Source organism: Prunus avium, chromosome 6, assembly GCF_965620075.1.
Source record: "Prunus avium chromosome 6, drPruAviu1.hap1.1, whole genome shotgun sequence".
NCBI classification, from domain to species: Eukaryota; Viridiplantae; Streptophyta; class Magnoliopsida; order Rosales; family Rosaceae; genus Prunus; species Prunus avium.
This window is the reverse complement of record NC_142289.1, coordinates 6,329,950-6,350,474: the sequence shown is the minus strand read 5'-3', so window position 1 is coordinate 6,350,474 and position 20,525 is coordinate 6,329,950. Positions and strand designations below refer to the sequence as shown.

Sequence of the window (20,525 nt, the reverse complement as noted above, 5' to 3'; positions counted from 1 at the left end):
CATGCAACAAGTTAGTATTATTAATAATAATAATAAATTAAAAAATGCATGTATTCGCCTATTTCTCCTCTTTATTTGTTCTTTAATGGATTTTATTGCCCAGCAGTTTAATGTTTTTGGGCAGCGCGCTTGGGGTTTGGTGTGTTCCGACTTGTGTATTTTTGAATTCTTCTTCTGGGATTAGATTAATATGTGTCAGTTCTTAAAGCTCTAGAAGAAGCTGCAACAAAACGACTTTTGCTTTTCCCAAAGTCCGGCAAGCTGGATTGTTTAATCATGTTAGCTTGCTCCTTAATTAGATTAATTAGCATAATTAAATCATAAACATTCCTAAGAAAACGAAGTTGGAAGAGAGAAAGGTGACGATTGCGACAGACGGGGGGGGGGGGGTGTTTGCTTAAGAGGGAAGGCAGCTGCATCAGCACCACTGATGTATGGGCCGTCGCGAGGTTCTCATTAGTGGGCCAATGCGTGGCCGCCCTTTTACACGTGGCAAACACCGATGTTCCGGATTTTGCTTTGCTTTTCAGTTTTTTATTTTGAGATCTTTCTGCCTCATCCCATATCTTACTTTAAATTTATGAATGGGCCCAGATTTGTTTCTGAATCTATCTCTCTCCGCCTGGGGATGTGGGAACTCGGGGGGTGTGGGGCCTGCATGACAAGGCCAGTAATGCGCTGTTTGCCGGCATGTGGTGGTGCAGGAGTGGTGGTCAACCACGTCCACAGGGGGATCACATGGCGCGCACTACCGGTGGTTTATGGTGTTTCACGCGCGAGAATGGGGGGTGGGGGGGGTGGCGGTGGATGGGGCCCACGTCGGGTGAGGTGTGGTTAGTGGGGGTGGTGGGTATTTGGGTACCGAGTGAGTTACTGGGTATGCGTGCGTTACATCCTCCACCTCGCTGAATGTGAATCAGTTTTGACTCGGTCATACATACTTTTTTATTTTTTATTTTTTATTTTGTAAATTTTTGTTTTTTCTTTAGGGTGATGATTTTGTACTACCGAAATCACTCTTAAGTATGTGAGAGGATAGAGGAGTGAGTTTCTCTTTCTATTTAGTTTGTTAAAGTTTCGGAAAATTGCTCGCATATATGTCTCTTGATTATTTCCTAATTTGAGTGATCAAAAGATCATCCATTTGGTCAAAAAAAGAAAACAAAAAGAAGAAGATATTTTTGATATACATAGGCCCCTCAAAATAAGGCATATCTATTTTTTCAGGGCAAAAATACAATCATGTAGATGGCTGAAGTTTCAAAGTGTGAAGGTGGCATGTACACAATGGATGGATGTGATGGGTGTGACATATATACAACGTACCCAAAGTGCCAAAACTCAAACATGTTTCGCTAATGGGACTTCAATGTTGACCTTTCGCAATAGCCGACTTGGTTGTGAAAAGCCTTTGACCCCTATGGACTTCCTGGGTATTATTCACTTGGTGGGCCAAATTGCAAACAGCCTGCAGCAGCCTCCTGCCATGATTTTTGTTTTTTGTTTTCAAGCGGAAAATAATTAAGTAAACATCAAAAGCTTCTTCTATTTGTCAGGAGGTGTGTGTTTTGTGCTTCTTTTTTTGGGTTTGGTGAGACCCTTATGAACTCAACCGTTGCTCAACAAAAACAAAACCAGCCGATTTTTTTGAAGATGTTAAACGCCAATGGAAACTAGACCGACTTAGTAATTTCTGACGAATAACGTACCTAGGGTGATGCTGCTGTTGTGGAAATATAAGTTGAAATAGTTAAAAAGGTTTCTATGGTAAGTGATTGACAGATTCCTACCCACACTAGTACTATTGACATCCCTCCCAAGTATGGAGTATGTATTTGCCTATCTGTGGAGAGAAACTCACATGATTCGAAAGAATAGCGTGACAACTATTCTTCAATCAATCATGAATTTACAATGGGGTGAGAGTGATGAACTGACCCTTGCAAGTCGAAAATTAGACCCCTAAAAGTTAAATGTTGTTGCCCACCACATATCAGATCCTTTGCCCCCGATGGAGCAACAAGCAACACCTTTCCAAAACAACCTTGTTTTGGCTTTAAGTCATTTAAGATTTTATATTTAAAAACCTGGGCAAAGTGACGTTGATTGAATCATTTTAAACCCAAATTACTAATTCAAGTTGTGTGAATGTGCTTCACATGAACACATAATAATAAAAATGATTAAATAAGAACTGATTATAATCAGATAAATAGATCCTAAAATGAATACAAAATTATAAATGTTTAAATTAGGTTAAATATTCGGTGGATGATGTTTTTCGACAAATTAGTGGGTGCCCTAATTAGGTGAACAACACCTTACCAAAATAAATAAAATACAAGGTAGGTAACAACGATTTATTACCGGCAATATAATGGTGCCACGTGTCTGACAGATCACAGCTGACAAGCCGGCCTAGGCAGCTAGCTGCTCATATGGCGCCAAATAGCAGATCAAATCCCCTGGGCGAGTCACCACCGTATCATCTCTAGGATCAATCACCCCATCTCAGTAAATGGTAAATGCAGGTGCCAATTACCGCGCGGTAAAAATATAGTCGTCTGGTCTCCATTTTAGCTTGTTTGTTGAAAAGTGGAAAGCAAATACTGAACTGAGAATTTGAAGCTGGAGTTTTGAAAATCAATAGACTCTTGAGTCAATCGGTCTGGGCTCGTCCTCAACAATCCGAGTTTCAATTTTCAGGTAAACTGCGTGATTTTGAAGATAATTGACTATACGGAATCTCCAACTCCAACTGCTTCAGCTGAGCGGAAGTTTGTTTCTTCATGTAGCGTTAGGGTTTTTGTCACTGTGGAGCTTCACGGCGTTGATCGGCGATGGATGTAGGCGAAGGTGCCGTGCAGGAAATTGCGCCACAGAAGAAGGAGAAGGAACCTACAGAAGATGAGAAGAGGTAGGTAGTTTCAATTTGTTTTTATTTTTGAATTTTTTTTAGTGAGTTATTATTTCCTGAATTGCAAGATAATCAATTTGTGAAATGCTATTTGAATTTCATTGAATTGATTTTATTTTGTGATTATAGGAGGCAGAAAATAGCGCCTGGAACTTTGATGAAGGCAGTGGTGAGGCCTGGTGGAGGTGATGCAACACCTTCAGATAATTACCAGGTTGAGTTTACATTGCCTATTCATTTGATTATCTACTATTGCAATTGAACTGTGTCACGTTAATGAGTTTTGGTGGTTAATGTTATGGAAGCAAATGGTGAAAGCTAAATTGTGCTGTACATTTTGCAGGTCGTATATCATTATACTGTTAGAACATTGGATGGAGTTGTTGTTGAATCTTCCAGATCTGAATATGGAGGCAAGTCGAATTACGTGCTATTGAGCACATTTTGACATGTCTATATAGATTCATTTTGCTTGAGCTTTGAGTAAAATGATGTTAAAGTGCTCTGTTGTATTTATTGGATTGAATAAACACTTTTTAACAGGCAAGGGTATCCCAATAATACATGTTTTGGGCAAGAGCAAGATGATAGTGGGATTGCTAGAAGGAATTCCAACAATGTTGAAGGGTGAAATTGCAATGGTAATATCTTCCTCATTCGTGAGCTTGATGTCTGACTTTGAATGTGTGTATTTTGGCTCATTGTTATACATGCTGGTGTATCTGGCTCATTGTTTACTGATTCTAATATTTCTTTTTTCAGTTCAAAATGAAACCTCAAATGCACTATGGTGAGGATGACTGCCCAGTTGTAGCTCCCAGTAGCTTTCCAAAGGATGATGAACTTCATTTTGAAATTGAGATGATAGATTTCTTTAAAGCCAAGGCAAGACTTTCAAAACCGAAATCCTCATTTTTAAATCATAATATCTTTGGCATGGTGGAAATTCCCCTAGTACAGTTGCTTGGATGGTGATCGTGCACTGGGCTTCTGATACTTCATCCTCCTCCTGACCTCACACGTGTTCTGATCTTATTTATTTACTTTTGGTTCTTTTTCAGGTCATTAGTGATGACTTGGGAGTTGTAAAGAAGGTACAGGAAATACTAATTGTTGCATTTCTGTTTGACTTAGTTAGGAGCATGTTTATAAACTCAGAAATTCTTTCAGGATAAGTATATATATTTTTTTTTGGGTGATTAAGTTCAATCACCGTAATCTGCGCAGGTGATGGTTTAGTACAAATGGTAATTCTCGGTACTTTTCCCCTAAATTTGAAATAATAGATTCCCCATTTAAACGGCAGGTAGTAACTGAAGGTCAGGGTTGGGAATGTCCAAGGGAACCTTATGAAGTCAAAGCCTGGTAAAGACAGTTTTTCCCGTTCCCAATAAGATTCTGTTGCTGTATTGAACTGTAAATTGGAATATGCTGGAATATTCTAAGGGAGGTATATGGCTGTTTTCAGGATATGTGCAAAGACAGGTGACGGAAAAGTGATTGTTTCACGTACTCGAGGAGAGCCATTTTTCTTTAATTTTGGAAAGTCGGAGGTTGGTAACCCATTGCTAATCACTTACTTGGGTTGCTTAGTTCATTTGCTTTGTTTCATGTAATTTTGCCCTTAGCTGGAGTTATCTGATGTGCTCAAATTGCTATGTTGGTGGTGCTAATTTCATTCTTTGAAACACTATATAAAACATAGACACTAAAACAAATCAAGCCGTACAACCTTTAAGGTTGAGTGGATAAAAAGTCAATTTCAATATTACGCCTAAACAATACTACTATATTTGATTCACTATTAGTCTTTGAATATAAACTAGGTACCTAAAGGTCTTGAGATGGGAATTGGTACAATGACACGTGAAGAGAAGGCAGTAATATATGTCACCAGTCAGTACTTAACTACATCTCCTTTTCTGCCTGCGGTAGAAGGTCTTGAAGAGGTTCATTTTGAAGTGGAGCTTGTCCACTTTATTCAGGTGTGCAAAGTTCTTTTCTATCATAAGTCCAGTTGCTTCTTCACGTATCTTATCTATTTCTTGAGGTAATCTCATGCATAGCTATTTTGGCAAGGATATGCTTTGGCGGGGTATTTATGAGGCTCTGATCTAGCTTTATGGTTATGTATTATCAGGTGCGTGACATGCTTGGGGATGGGCGTCTGATTAAACGGCGTATTCGTGATGGAAAAGGTGGGTTTTAAGAGTTGTATAGAAATCTGCGTTCCTTAGAAACATAGATCGAGAAATGCTATTCCTTTTTTCTTTTCATGTCAGATTTTCCCAATTGACTCTGTTTCTTTTCAAGTGGTAATTTTGTTTTTTGGTGTCTATTTCACGGATCTACTATCTGCAAATGTTGAATTTATGCATCAAGCGTAATTTATCTATGATACATTTGGAACAATTAGGTGAGTTTCCTATGGATTGCCCTCTTCAAGACAGCCTACTACGTGTCCATTACAAGGGCATGCTTCTTAATGAAGAAAAGACAATCTTCTTTGATACAAGAGTTGATAACCATGGTCAGCCTTTGGAGTTCTGTTCTGGAGAAGGCCTTGTAAGTTGTTCATAATCTTTGAGATGAAATATTTATGTGTAGTTTGAAATCTTCACTTTTCTGTTTGTGCAATATATACATATATAGGTATATACATATTATATGTATATATATTCAAATGTTAGACTAACATGTGGTTATCACATGTACCTCCTTATTCAGATGGCTGATTTGCATAATGGAATTGAAGCTAGTTGTTAACCTTGTTTGTATATGAATGGTGATTAGTTGGGCTATTCAATTCAATGTGGTGAAACTTTTCTTTTGTATTGTAGGTGCCTGAGGGATTTGAAATGTGTGTTCGTTTGATGGTGCCTGAAGAGATAGCTCTCGTCACATGTCCTCCTGATTATGCATACGACAAGTTCCCTAGGTTACTTTTAGAATACTAGCTTACAATCAATAATTTTTATAATGATTTGTAAAAAACAGTATCCCAAAATAATACACACAGAAACACAATTGGAAGTCTCCTCTCCCGTCATTATTTCTCTTGTTCTTCCAGTTCAAGTGTGTCACTGGTTTTTCCCCCATATTATCAGGCCAGCTAATGTTCCTGAAGGTGCTCATATTCAATGGGAAATCGAGCTTCTTGGTTTTGAGATGCCAAAGGTAATCTGAAGTTGTCCTTTCTCTGAAGCGTTTCTAATAAACTAATTTTAATGTTGGTATGGTGTTATGGTTATAATTTCTGAATATTCTGGGTAATTATTTTAGAATTTTCATGTTATTGTTGACCTTCTGTCAAGTAGTTACTTCAATATGAGATGAAAGTTTCACCTTTGAGAATGGTCATTCAATATTTTGCATAATTTTAGAAGTGAATTTTGAGTCATCATATTTATACTATATTTTAATCTATCTTATCAACCTCGCTCCAGTATTAGCTTTTGGCTCAAAGTAACTTTGAAAGTGGTTGCGTATTGGTAGACTTAATCATGGGTGTTTTGAATGCTTTAGATATTGATGCGACTAAACTATGCATACTTGGACATGCTTATATGCTTTTCTGGTTACCTGGACGTTTATCTGAACTATGTATTGAATTTTTTTCTTGCATAGGTCCTTACTTTCAAGCTCTACACTACATCTTTCCTATTTCACTAGGCCATGTGATTAGTGCCTTACTCTCAAACTTATTGCAGGATTGGACTGGTTTGAACTTCCAAACAATAATGGAAGAAGCAGAGAAAATTAGAAACACGGTATGTATTATTAACATTTAATTCTTGCTGCATCAAACCATCTACCTGCTACTGATGTGTTAACACAGAAACTCATTGCATCAAAGTTCTGTTTGTGTGTGTACGTGCACAATTTCGCGGTTGCTCATATGTACCAAGTTTTCCTAGTGGTACAAAGTTTGGTTTATATTATTATATCGCATTCAAAGAGTAGGATATTTGAACTTTTTTTTTTTGGTCAAGTAGGATAGTTGGACTTTAAATCATGTGAAATTGGAACTTTGATGCTGTTTTCATTTCAGGGAAACAGGCTATTCAAAGAAAGAAAGTTTGAACTTGCCAAGGCAAAGTATGACAAGGTACTATGCCTTTCCTTGCATACTTCACCTTTATTGTTGTGAGTATCTTGTGGGTGTAGACCCATTCTATCTTCATGTAGAAGCAGTTTTCTTACTGCAGTCATTTGTTAACTAAATCCCATTGCAAGTTGGCTGCTACTTGTTACAACTGATTTGAATTCTGGAATATAAGTGCCACTACCCTGGTTCCTTGTTTCAATATGAGCGACTTAAATTGTATCATTTTATAAACGGATGATAATACTACGTTCCGATGTTGTAATGTCATTATATTAAATCATAATCACTACTGTCTCCATTAAGTCATTAAAAATGTGTCTATTGTGCCTTTATTGTCGTATCTGTTGGATGATTGTTATGCAGGTGCTACGGGAATTTAATCATGTTAATCCACAAGATGATGAAGAAGGGAAAATATTTTCAAATACAAGGGTAAGCAGTTTCCTTTGCTTCCTGTATTTCTCCTTTGGGTGTCTTATTGTACATTTAATTCTTTTACTACAGGGGATTAGTATTCTTTAATTGTTTAATTCTTGATTCTTGTAAGAGTGAAACATGTTCGTTTCATCTTTTGGATGTTTGTAGAATTTGTTACATCTGAATGTGGCTGCATGCTACCTGAAGATGGGAGAGTGCAGAAAATCCATAGAGACATGCAACAAGGTATGTCCTTGGACTTTGGTATTGTAGTCTGAAGTCAATTATTTGGACTTTGGTTTTTAACTTGTTCCTGGTGGAACTATCTAGGTTTTAGAAGCAAACCCTGGACATGTCAAGGCTCTCTACCGGCGAGGAATGGCCTACATGACAGTTGGAGATTTCGAGGAAGCAAAAAGTGACTTCAACACGGTAATGTTTATAAATAATTCAGTAATATTGTATTAATTTATCTTTAAAATATTGTACCCCTTTCTGAATTCTCTTCTGGATGCTATTAGATGATTAAACTTGACAAGTCAACTGAACCTGATGCAACAGCTGCTCTTCTAAAAGTAAAGCAGAAGGAGCAGGTGAGTTGAGTTGAGCAGCAAAAAGTTTGTTTAATTGTTTGAGATGGAGTGCAAATTGTTTATGCCATTATCTATGCCTTGCAACTAATAATCAGGAAGTGGAGAAGAAGGTGCGGAAACAATTTAAAGGACTATTTGACAAGAAGCCAGGGGAAATTGCAGAGGCTGGAACTGAAGATGTAGACGAGACTGCAGGTGAAATCCACAAGAATGATGATAAGGAGGATTCTGACGGTGATCATTCAGACGAATCTCATGAAATCGCAGACGACGCACCTAGAACTTCTTGGCTCTCTCACCTCTGGCCTAGACGACTACTCGCAGCCCTCGGGCGGCCAGGATGCACCATTTTGTAATCACACGTCTCTTCTTAATGTTTTTAAGTCAGGCATTGTTAGTTTTTGAAGTTGCAGTTCAATGGTGTTCCGGCCATTGGCCTCATCAGTGGTTTAATTATAGATGGGTTTATAGTGAAACGTTCTAGTGTTGTAACCAATTGTAGAGTATAGAGCGAATAGAAAAGTCCAAATACAAACGTTAAATCATGCTTCTTACTATGCTCCACAAACAGTGGAAATAAAATTAGTTTAATTTCTTGCATGAGCTTGAAGAGCTCCAAAAATCATTGACTTTCAAGTTTCAAGGGTCCCTATGAACCATTGATCTTCTTCACTGCTTGCATAATCATCAGGTCAATTGTTAAGGTTACAGACTGAGATGGAGAAGCGAACGTCACCAATCACTTTTGAGGTCTCATGGACGGTTTCTGTGTCTGTAAGAGCCATTTGACCTAATTCATCTCGACCTTGAGCTATGGAAGAAGACGCCATGCCCCAATTACAGAGTCGTTCCAGGTATTTGATTTTGTCATTTTGTATTTAACTGGGTCATCTGTTGATTCTATTTGTTATCTCTCTGTCTCTCTCTCTCTGTCTCTCTCTCTCTAACACACACACACACACATATTGTAATAATGAACCAATAATCGTACTAGCAATAATGATACCTTTTTTAAGACAATGATGGATGGTAATTATCATATTAGAGCTGCATTAAGACATTGAACAGAAAGGTGCACAATATTATATAATAGTAAGTCAAATATCAAACCACAACCAAACTAGCCAAACACAGAACCACCACCACACATAAAACTTAAAGAAAAAATAATACCTATTTCCATTATTCCAACTAACCATTTAATCTACCATCTCTCTAATAAAAATTGGATCACCTGTTATACGGAATTAAACTCTATTAGAGAGATAGTACGCTAGATGATCAGTTGAGATAATACAAATAGCAATACTCCTGATAAGACACTACTACACAAAACGACAAGCACACAGAAAATCAACACAAAAAGGTGACGAAAACAAACTATAAACTCAAGCACCGATCAGGAAGATGCAGATCGACAAATCAAACTTTGGGGTCGGTTAGGTTGGGCTGGTGGCCATGAGAACGAACCTTGATGATGAAGAAGCCGAGGGCATGGCCGGTCACGGCGGCTATCAGGATTCCGATATTGAACGACATGACAGCAAGCATGACCAAGTAAGCCAAAGCTGTGCGAAAAGTGTAGACGCCTGTCTGGGTGAGGGTGCATATGAAAGTCTTGGTGCCTGGTTTGTGTTTGGGCGAAACAGACAAGACTTCAACGGCAACAGCGAGGAGGAAGACGAAGAAGAGGGCCAAGACATACATGAGAACGCTGTCATCGGGCCAACCACGGAAGAGGACGGTGACGTTTGTGGTCCATGTGAGGCTAGAGCTCATGGCACCATCAGTTGTGTTCTTCAGGTCGCCCTTGGGCGCAGGGGGAGTCATAGACATGCCAGCCATGTCATCTTGGTTAGACATCTCTCTCTGCTTGTGAGAGAGAGAAGAGAGAGAGAGAGAGAGAGAGAGAGAGAGAGAGTTTGGAGATTGCAAGGTTAATTACTTTGGATGATCTGGTATTTGGGGAAAAGGGATTTTTCTTGTTGGTTTTAATTTAATGAATGGAGGAGCTGGAAAGCAACGCTGTTGGAGGTGATGACGAGGGTTGAGAGATAAGTGGCCTTTGATGGCACAGATTCTCTTTTATTTTACATGGGTTTTGTTTGTTTCTTCATATGGTTTCTTTTTAAAAAGTAAATTTCCCACTATATTAAACTTGAGAAATGCTCTCGACTTTTATGTTTCTAGACTGTGAACACAGACCATTAATCGAGCTTAACTTGTATTGGAAAAAAAATAGCAAAGTTAATTGGTGCTTAGAAAGTGGAATTAAGGAATGGGCAGGTTTATAATTTTATACATAGGAAATGGCCGAATAGACCCCATCATAAGATAGGATTGGTTGTGCTAGCTAGTGCTGTGTTCTAGCAACTTACTGAACAAATAAAATTATTCTGGTTTTAATGGTTAATTTTCTTCGTGAAGAAAAAAAAAGGGAATTCATCATGGGTTGATTCACTGGTTTCATATAACAGAGTCACATCAGAGCAAGATATTCTTCACGACAGAATTCATTTCATTTCATTTCCTTGTGCTAAAAGTAAAGCCAATTCATTTACGAAAAATGGTAAAATAATAAAACTAATCAACATATGGGCACAAAATCAGACTTCAGGCTGGGAAGGTTTGGCCGGAGCTCGGGAACTGGCCTTGACTACGAAGTCTCCAAAGGTGTGGCCTGCCACGGCAGCTATGAAGATCCCGACGTTAAACGACATGACAGCGAGCATGACCAAGTAGCCCATGCCGACTTGAACAGAGTAAACAGAGGCCTGAGTAATCCCGGCCACCATCGGATTGGTGGTTTGTTTAATAATGGGCCACACAGACAAAGCTTCCTTAGCAAAGGCCAGCACAAACACAAAGAAGAGTGCCAATATGTACATGCCAGTGGTTTGGTTAGGCCACCCAGTGAATAGAATTGTGGGCTCATTGCCCCAGTGGAAGCTCATCTGCATATTCATCTTGGGCATGCCCTCCATTCCGCCCTTGCTTTGCTTGAGTGAGAGACTTTACAATTCTCTCAGAGAGAGGGAGAGATGGGATGTGGTTTTGAGGGCTGGGCTTTGCAAGGTTCTCTTATAGATTGGGTTACAATAAAGACAGATTAGTGTTGAAACCAATGTTTTTTTTGGCTTAATTTGGGGGTGATTACAAAGGGATTAGGGACAAATGGCCTTTTTAGAGTTATTCTAAAGATGGTATAGTACACATAAATTGAGAGGTGATCAATTCTAAACATGATTATCATTTTTATTTATTAAACACACTACTAATTCCAAATATTACAACATGCAGTGAGTCATGCCAATGCACCAAACTGCAAAACACAAGTAAGTTAGGTTCGGCTGCTCAGGAGGACAAGTTCGAATTCCCGTCCTCGTAGATCAGATTAATTTAGAGCTTTGAACTATAGCTTGTAAATTAAAATGCAGAACATAGAGAAAGTTAAATTAAAAAAGGACACCCTTTCATAAATTTACAACAAAAAGAAAAAGAAAATTAAAACCCACCCAAGAATCGTTATTATCCGCACGTCATGGGAGGAAGACTCGCCTGTCTATCAATACCCGACCCGTCCGACTTCTTAAAAGCCCGGCTCCCGAAAAGCAAAAACCCGACCGCATGCCCTGCCACCACGGCGAGGAAAACGCCGCCGTTAAACGACATGACGGCGAGCATCACCAAATACGACAGCCCGGAGCGCAGCGTGTAGAGACCAGTCTGCAGAAACCCCACCGCCACGCCGTTCGCCCCGGGCTTGAAGAAGCTGCAGTGGGAGAGCAGCTCGACGAGGACGGCGAGAACGAAGACGCAGAGCAGCGAGAGGGCGTACATGACCGGGTTGTCGCGGCCGGGCCAACCCGAGAAGAGAACGTCGGCGCTGTGGCCCCAGAAGAAGGTCATGTGCATCATCATCTTGCGGCGGCGCGTGGGCATGAACCCAGTACTGCCATTAAACGCCTGAGGCGGCGGAGATGGGATGTTGTGATGTGAAGCAGCCATTTGGTTAGTTTATAGCAGAGTTTTGATTGGGCAATTGTAATGGCTAGCCTAATATTTTCGACAATTGCCCATATATATTGTATATGGTTGATTGATGAAGATGAAGAATGGTAGAAGATTATGCAATAGATTAAATGTGGGCATATGGCAGTCGGCGAAACGGACGCAAGGCAAGAGGGAACAGAATGAGAATTTCTCTCGTTTTGGACTTGTGGTAGCTCACGCTCTTTATTTTGTTGCTGCAGCATCATATCATTATCAACTTTTATGGTCTCACAACAAAAGCACAGTTTTATTTATGCCAATTAATTTAATTCCAAGTTTAAGAAAATTGCATGCAAGATATATCTGGCAAGAGATGATTTCTCTTAATAAATCTAATCTACTCAACAATTATGATTTTAAATTAATCTAATCTACGAGAAAAGGTATTTAAACTCAGGCAATTGACCTTACCCAATCAACCTTATATAAATTAATGTTACAAAATAAATCCTATGTCATAATTTCACAAGTGTGAGTGGAAATGTGGAAGGTGATGGAGGTGCGCGTAGGAGTGGAATTAGGATTAGTTCACAGATGAGCTGTGAGTATGAGCATGACTGGTTTCCAAGCAACTCCTGCACGAAAGCTGCCAGACTCAAACCAAAACTATTATTCTCTCTCTCTCTCTCTCTCTCTCTTAAAGGCTTAAAAGGAGGCTCGGACTGAAACCAGAAACGGAATAAAGAGATGTTTGATATTTCATGACTTATCACTAGTCCCTCAGTCCATGCACACCAACACTGATTGCCACGTGGAAACTGATGTAGCAGCAGCAGGTTGGCTCTGTTGGTCTGCTACAATATTGAGCCCAACCACATTTCACTGTTTGTGCTTTTAAGCAATCTGGTTTTGCTCGTTTGTTCATCAGAGTAATTCTGGGCATTTCATTCTTCTGGTAAATTACAATGACTTTCTACAGTGAAACTTTTATTGGCAAAGAACAGACTTTCAATTTATTTTTATTTCATGAAAGTTGGCAAATCCAAAGAATTAATGGGGCAAGAAATTATCAAACAGGTTGCTCTCAGAGTTTCGAGTGGCTATACTCGTTTTTTCTAAATTGTTTCAAAAAATAGTATAGCCGCCCGGCTTGACTATTTTACACGTGGCGCACAGGCGCTGGGCGGGTCTTTATACATTTATATGTAGTATAGCCGAACGGCTTTACCCTTATATATAGTATAGCCGTGCAGCGATACTTAATTTTTTTTGAATTTTTTAAGAAATAGGATAGCCGTGCGGCTATACTCGTCTTTCCTAATTTTGTTTTAAAAAATAGTGTAGCCGACTGGCTTTACCGTTTTGACACGTGGCTCCTAGGCTCCTGTGCGTCCTTTTTTTAATATATAAATAGTATAGCCGTGCGGCTATACTGTTTAAAAAGAAAATTTAATCCTGGAAATTTCACCGGCATAGATTTGTTCTGACGAACTTTCGTCGGGGTAGATTTTTTAATTTAATATATGTAGTTAAGTAATATCTTAGCCTTTTTTAATTACTTTAATTAGTAATTATATTTTAATTATGATTTATTATATAAAAAAAATTAAAAAAATTCCACAAAATAATTAATTTCTATTTATTAAGTCTTTTGTGAAATCGTTTGGGTGTCCTAATTAAATTTCTCCATAGCCCAAGAGCCCCATCCACTACTATTAGACCATTACTCGAGTATTTGTTGTCCCTTTTTGATTTTTTACTATTCTCTGAAGAAAAAAGACACGGCTTCACCCCCACATTAGACATACCTGAAATCTTACAAATTCCGCCCCCATCCTCATCTCCAAAAGAGTACCTTTATGTGCAGTATGGAGGGCAGAGTTATGGTTTTGATGTTGACTTCCATTCTTTGTATATGTAGGAACCAAATGAAAAACATACCGCACAAATTTTGCCTTGCCTTAATAATGACTAGATGAGCTGGAAGATTTACACCCCATGCCAATGGGCTGGTACAAACCAATACCTATAATTTTCCATGACGGCTCTTGATGGTTGCTGCTTCCTTTGTTTCCTGTCTTGGCCATTTTGAGAAGTGCTTTCATGCCCCTTGCCCTTTTCGTAGGAAACAACAACCTCTTTGCATTTTGCTTATGATACAAAGTTTGAACTCTACCCCACTTTCATTTGTCTTCTAGCTATACCATACTGCCTCTTGATTCTTCTAACTTGATAGGATAACCTTCTCCAATGAAACTTAAATCTGGTATTTTGTTATTCAAAACTGGCATTTGATGGTTGTATTTGTCATGGTCTATTGCCTTTGTTGGTAGGTGTCGCCTGAGATGGTTAGCGCATTGTGTGGTAACACCCATTTCCTAGGTTGGGGTTAAGCATCCCCTATTGTTGCCTTGAGCTCACTAGATGGCAATGGACTAGAACCGTTAGATGGCCAAATGGAAATGAAAACTAAACCTCAAAAGTTATGTGTCATGAGAACAGTTGACCACTTTGAGCCTTGAGTTCCATTTGTACTTGAAGAAGAGAATTGGCTACAAATTCATCTACTGGCATCTCCTTGCTCAATACATCATAGTCCCTGAGAGACTTTTCCCAACGCCCAAGCTGGTCCATTGAAAAATGCCTTATTATTTTCGATCGAAAAACCAAAAGCCTTAAAAGAAAGAAAAAAAAACTGAGAAATGTCTAGTTTTCTTTTGCTAGATGAAATTAAGAACTTGCACATGAGGAGGAAGGAACATACTCTGGCATAAGAGTGAGCGTGCCTTAAAAGTGCTTTGTGATAATTAGGCCGTTCTCTCAGAGCTGCATTGCAATCATCAATGGCCTTTTCCCATTTTTCAAGCTTAGACTTGCAAGCAGCTCGATTGCAAAGCAAGACACTATTTGTTGGCACATATTGCAGACCATGGCCATACTTTGTGCATGCCTCCAAGTACTTCCCATCTTAAAATAGAGCATTTCCGGCTTTTTGAGCATCAGAAGCTCCCCTAGCTTTCCTCAGCCACTTCAGAGACTTTCGGGTTGTGTCCAAATCGACAGCTTTCTCTGCAGTGAGCACCCCTTGCTCAAATCTGAAACAAAATCAAAATTTTAGGCCTATTGTAATTTGCAGGAACTGAAATAGCATAACCAAGTGGCAGCTATGCAAAAACAATCCACCATTTACCATGAATGTTTGTTCAAATTTGACTAACTTTCATGCAAGGCACCTAGGCAATTCCCTCTTTGTCCATCAAATACATGATTTTGCTTATTTGAATGACAGATTTTGGTGAACCTTAAATAAGTAAAGTGCAATTAGTAATTACCTGCCAAGATACAAATTGATTTGAGTTTCAATTATCAGCAAGTATGTTGTTCCCTTGCAAGCTTTTCTGTGTCTGTTGTCTTCCGAACCCCTTGCAGTAGTTACTAGTTCAAAAGCTTCCTCTGTCCTTTGAAGCTTTAATAGAGCCTCAGCTTTTAAAGCAAACAGCTGCAAGAGCCATATGCATAAGCAATGCAATAGAGTATATATTTCAAGTACATAAACTACTCAAGCGCTTCTAATTACCTTGTTTGATGCATCAGCTCCAGCTTCAATACATTGAGTGCTTTCTGTCAAAACATGGCGCCAGTCTTTAACTTTTCTGGCTCTCTTTATTGTATTTTTATAATGAGCTTCAATCTCTAAAAGACTTCGGATGGTTTTTTAGTCAATGTTGTTCTTAGATAACTTGAAATGCCATCTTGCATCATCAACTTGCCCAAACCTGAAAAGGCCAAATATTGTAACAAAAGTATGATTTGGAAAATTCTTGTAAGGCATTCAACTATTTAACACAAACAGTGAGGCTGCCTAAAATTAGGAATGCAATAAAAAAAATGTTTACAGCATCTACAAATCGAACTAGAAGAACTTACGGGGTTGCAATTACAAACCAAATACCTGGTATAAAGAATTCCAAGTCGATGACGAGCACGAGAACACAAAGTATAACATTTGATTGCTTGCAGGCACTCTTCCATTGATTCTGTTAATCTGCCTAGGCCAATCAATGATGCAGCCTTATTGTTATGGCAGGCAGCATTTTGAGGGCACAAGGCAATAGTTTTATCATAAAAAGAAATCGCGTCCAAGAAGCTGGCCCTTCTGTACTTCATATTACCCATGTTGTTAAGCCTTTCCACAATTTCATGGTATGGAGAAGAAGATAGTGAACTTAATAAATTTGGAGATTTTGGCGTACTCTTATTGTCAGCAGCCACATTGACCCTCCTTATAATGTTTCCATGTCCATAATGACATCTTCCAAGGCCTAATACATGGTTTTTAGGCCTTGCTTCAATTGCTTGGCCATCTTTGAAATTCTGAGGAGATTTACATATGTTCCCAAGTGAAACACTTGATGATGAGCCCTAGCCTTCTCGTCAGCAACCAAATTCCTGCTCTTTATAGCTTCACATGTTCTAGATCTCTCTTTCTTAGATTTGGAGCTCCCTTCATTTGAAAAACTTGAATTACACGGAGACGACAAGAAACCATTAGAAGCATCATTACCTTTATAGCTCTCTGTCTTGCTCTGTCTATGATCAGAGCAATCCATCTCAGAATTCTTCACTTGGACATCCCATCTTTGCGGCCTGTGCTCCTTTGTTTTCCAAAAAAGAACCCCGCCGGTGCCAAGAAACAAATTTTCATAAAATAAAAAGAAAACAAACCTCAAGAAACCAAAGATAAAGAGTACCAAATACCCACAAGAAAACCTAGTTGGAGTCTCAAACCAAAGGACAAAATGAAACTGGAAATTCAAGTCTAGATAGTGTTACATATATAGTAGAGCATTTGAGATGTGACGAAGATATTGTACATAGCAAGTAGTGTTGTTCCAAATAATAAAAAATCGTGGGATTTGAAACTTGAAAGACATAATCGAAGGGAAATGTTTGACGACACACTTTGTTTTCGTTGTGCGTTCCTATAGTGCAGGAACATAATTGGAAATTGAGTGAAAAAAACATCCATCATTTTCTGTGTCTTATCTTACATGCGTTAATTGATTTTGCGCGTGGTTAGTATGGGAAAATTGAAAAACAAAATTGAGGGGAAAGTTAATGCTATTTATTATATTTCCAAATCCATCAATATCAAGATAAAATTTTGATGTGATTTGATATAATGTTTGATTTGGAGGATTTAAAAGAGTGGTTTTTTTGTTACTTCTTTCTCCATGATACTTCATCACAACTTCTGGATTGATAGATAAGTGAATAGCTATCAAACTACTCATTAGAAAATAGACTTTAAAGACATTACCTTATGAAATTATGTTCATCATGATCTGATATAAAAAGTTCAAAATAAACATATTTGCTGTTGTACAAACGATAGTTTAAACTGCTCTAAATTACATGACGGAAAAATTAAACTCAAGCGCAAAATATTGCCATATGGCTTAACTCACAACTGCAAAGCAAACAAATTAGAAAACTGTTTTATAGCCAAATGGAGTAGGATCATTATTCGTTTGTTTTATTAATTCATGGAACCATGCTACACTTGGTTTATAATAATAATTCTTAGTGCCCAGAAATTTGAACGACTCTGGTTGCATGAGGATAGCAATTAACCTTCTCCTTAGGAACCGTGACAGTGAGCTCTCCACTTTCCATGAACACCTTCATCTTGTCAGCTTTGGCATTCTCAGGCAAACTCAAACGCCTGATGAACTTGCCGCTGCTCCTTTCGATGCAGTGCCAATGGTCGCTCTTCTCTTCTCTCTTCACATTTTTCTCTCCCCTAATGCGAAGAACCCTACCTTCCTCCACATCCACCTTTACTTCTTCTCTCCTGAAGCCTGGAAGATCTGCCTTGAGTACATATGTGTGCCCATCTGAGGTCTCCTTCCAACCAATCATGGAGTTGGTGAAGGAGGTTGTTTCTCTTGGAAATCCATAGTCGAATTCCTGAAATGGGTCCCAAACATCGTGGCAGAAAGGATCATAGTGACCAACAAAAATGGTACTAGGAATTAGTGCCATGATCTTTGTGAAAAAAAAGGACACACGCACGCACTGGCTAGCTAGCTTTAATCTCTCAATGCTGTGAAGTTAAGGGGGAGTAGAAAGCTGTATTTGTAGGCCAAAATTGAATGGTTGGAAGGAAAAGGATATAGTGATGTGAAAAATATCTATGGCAACGGTGCACAAATTGCTGAAATTTCTGGAGAGAGAATCCTCTTTATGAAAGCAAAGATAATTACGCATGGAATAATATGCTATTGCTGTGTCAATGTCATTGTCATGAGAGCATTTCTTTTTCTTTTTTCTTCTTCCTGGGGTTTTCACATTATTGCTTGTGTCTAGCATGAGAATTTGTCACACATGGAGCTGCAAGTTTTAATTGATCAGTGTTATATGCAACCAAATAAAAAGGGTATCCGATTTTATTCATTAATAATTGATCAATCTATTACAAGTTACAACCAAAAGAAAACAACCATAAGAAAACAACCATGTTTCAATGCAAGAAATGCAAAAGGAATGAAACAACACAAGAAATTCTAGTGAAAACTAGATGTGGTGTTGCAAACTTCGAATGTATTCGATGAGCTGCTCCAAGTTGTTGTGGGAAGATCCACCTTTGACGACACTGTCACGAGCCAATTTGGAAATGGTGTCCACGGAGCTCTGGATCTCCTCCCTTTTGGGTCCCATCAAGGTTTGGATCATGGTTTCAATGTTGCATCTGTCACAATTTTCATTCAATTGGAGACCAATTTTCCACTTCTGAGAAACAGTTCTGCTAATAATATAATGGTCCCCCAAATTGGGCCAACAGATCATAGGAAGCCCAGCCACAATGCTCTCAAGCGTCGAGTTCCAGCCACTGTGAGTCAAAAACCCACCCACTGCTTTGTGTGCCAAGACCTCCTCTTGCGAAACCCAATCCACTATGTAACCTCTTTCTTTCGTACCAATTTCAAGCTCGGCTGGTATTTGATGGGCCCCATATATGATGTCAGATCTTATGACCCACATGAAGGGGTGTCCACTATTGACCAGGCCGTACCAAAACTCCATCATTTGGGCACGTGTCAAGTTGACCAAAGTCCCGAAGCTGACGTAGATAACAGATCTGGACAGCTGGGAATCGAGCCACGTCATGCAATTTGGGTCGCTTTTCCAAAGACCGCCGTGGGATGCCAGACTCTTGGACACATTACCTATTTGAGCATTGAGGAGGGCGTGGAGTGGTCCGAGGGTGTAAATTTTGGGAAACATGAGGGCCATGTGGGAGAGACATGAAGCGTCGAGTTCATAAACTGTGTCGAGGATGAGAGCTGAGGCTCGTCTTTGGGCTTGGGTCCAGTTGATGGCGAATTGAAGAGCTGGGTGGTCAGCTTGTTTGACTCTGCAAAAACCTGGCAAGTCTTGGCGATGCAAAGGGCCATCCATTCCAGACACTCCGGTGATTTCCACACTCATGTCATCATCTGTTGTGTAACACACTTAAAAGTTAGAAACTCACAAATCAAATCATTACAAGCCAGTTAATTAGGTTATCTTCACATGCTCTCTATGTCTCTCTCTCTGACCTGGAAAAGGAAGTTGTCCTTGCTCAATGAGGTCCGGGAGACAAAGACAAGTCCACAAGTAACGAGCACAAGGAACGTTATAACTAAGAATGGGAATCTCCAACTCCTCCGCCAAGTCAAACGCAAAAGTGACGAGCCCATCTGTTATAATACAGCTGAGAGGCGGCGCCGGAGCATCATTTGACTCGGCCTTGAGCGAAATGGTTTTGAGGAGCTCCCGGAAATGAGGCCTAATGGACGTCTTCAAAGCGATCAACAACTCGCCATTCAAGGCACGGGGATGGTCGTCGGGGAGGCCATCGGAAATGGACTCGAAGTGGAGGGTTGGGAAATGGGTGGAGAGCGCTTGGGGGTTGGCCAAGCGCTTGTGGTTGTGGTGGGTGTTGACGAAGGTGACGTGAAGGCCTGCATGGCAGAGAAGCTCTGCTAAGCACAGCAAGGGCTTGATGTGGCCTTGGAGTGGGAAGGGAAAGATCACTACGTGAGATTGCTTCCCTGCCATTGCCAATTTGCCAGCAGCTATATATATGTGTGTTATAACTTATATAGCTTCTTTCTTGCTTTCTTCCTCTCAGGTTTTCTTAAGTCTAAGTCAATTATATACCGCCAAGGTACCGGAGGGGGTTGCATATAGTCGCTGAAGAGGGCATATAAAATTCCATGCGTGGGAAGCTATAAACATAATTAAACCAAGTCAAGTCGTATAATGGGTGCGGCCGCCGTAACCACGTATACTACTAATTACGACATAATATATAAACTAAAACCTTATTTGTTGAAATGCCCCAAAGGTTTGTGTTTTATCTCAGTTTACCCTCTCAACTTTTAATTGACTAAATGTCTCCTTTGTGCTTTATTTTTGTGTCTCATGTTACCTCATTCCACCTTTGTTTATG

The 20,525-nt window shown here is 39.4% G+C and overlaps 4 protein-coding genes and 3 pseudogenes across 4 annotated transcripts; 1 reads left to right on the top strand and 6 right to left on the bottom strand.

Annotated features, from left to right (window-relative positions):
* Nucleotides 1-2,548: 2,548 nt before the first annotated feature.
* Nucleotides 2,549-8,657, top strand: PAS1 (FKBP-type peptidyl-prolyl cis-trans isomerase family protein). The gene is made up of 21 exons (XM_021973857.2): nt 2,549-2,706; nt 2,796-2,917; nt 3,047-3,131; nt 3,261-3,330; nt 3,461-3,558; nt 3,680-3,802; nt 3,979-4,011; nt 4,224-4,282; nt 4,386-4,470; nt 4,744-4,902; nt 5,058-5,115; nt 5,334-5,482; nt 5,758-5,855; nt 6,025-6,094; nt 6,628-6,687; nt 6,969-7,025; nt 7,389-7,457; nt 7,611-7,688; nt 7,773-7,874; nt 7,964-8,035; nt 8,131-8,657. Exons 2-21 carry the CDS (start codon nt 2,841-2,843, stop codon nt 8,389-8,391), a joined length of 1,863 nt encoding a protein of 620 aa, XP_021829549.2. The 5' UTR covers nt 2,549-2,706; nt 2,796-2,840; the 3' UTR covers nt 8,392-8,657.
* Nucleotides 8,658-9,095: 438 nt separating this feature from the next.
* LOC110769820 (copper transporter 6 pseudogene) lies at nt 9,096-10,128 on the bottom strand (annotated as a pseudogene).
* A 189-nt stretch (nt 10,129-10,317) lies between these two features.
* On the bottom strand, nt 10,318-11,065 carry LOC110769838 (copper transporter 2 pseudogene; annotated as a pseudogene).
* A 147-nt stretch (nt 11,066-11,212) lies between these two features.
* LOC110769819 (copper transporter 6 pseudogene) lies at nt 11,213-12,284 on the bottom strand (annotated as a pseudogene).
* A 2,712-nt stretch (nt 12,285-14,996) lies between these two features.
* On the bottom strand, nt 14,997-16,204 carry LOC110769859 (inactive TPR repeat-containing thioredoxin TTL3-like). The gene is made up of 3 exons (XM_088254514.1): nt 15,974-16,204; nt 15,361-15,527; nt 14,997-15,123 (listed from the first exon to the last, which is right to left on the bottom strand). Exons 1-3 carry the CDS (start codon nt 16,202-16,204, stop codon nt 14,997-14,999), a joined length of 525 nt encoding a protein of 174 aa, XP_088110640.1.
* A 1,321-nt stretch (nt 16,205-17,525) lies between these two features.
* LOC110769829 (18.1 kDa class I heat shock protein) lies at nt 17,526-18,157 on the bottom strand. The gene has a single exon (XM_021973870.2). It carries the CDS (start codon nt 18,071-18,073, stop codon nt 17,612-17,614), a length of 462 nt encoding a protein of 153 aa, XP_021829562.1. The 5' UTR covers nt 18,074-18,157; the 3' UTR covers nt 17,526-17,611.
* Nucleotides 18,158-18,462: 305 nt separating this feature from the next.
* Nucleotides 18,463-20,190, bottom strand: LOC110769830 (7-deoxyloganetic acid glucosyltransferase-like). The gene is made up of 2 exons (XM_021973871.2): nt 19,630-20,190; nt 18,463-19,527 (listed from the first exon to the last, which is right to left on the bottom strand). The coding sequence occupies exons 1-2, from the start codon at nt 20,129-20,131 to the stop codon at nt 18,605-18,607; spliced, it is 1,425 nt and encodes a 474-aa protein (XP_021829563.1). The 5' UTR covers nt 20,132-20,190; the 3' UTR covers nt 18,463-18,604.
* Between the last annotated feature and the right edge of the window lie 335 nt (nt 20,191-20,525).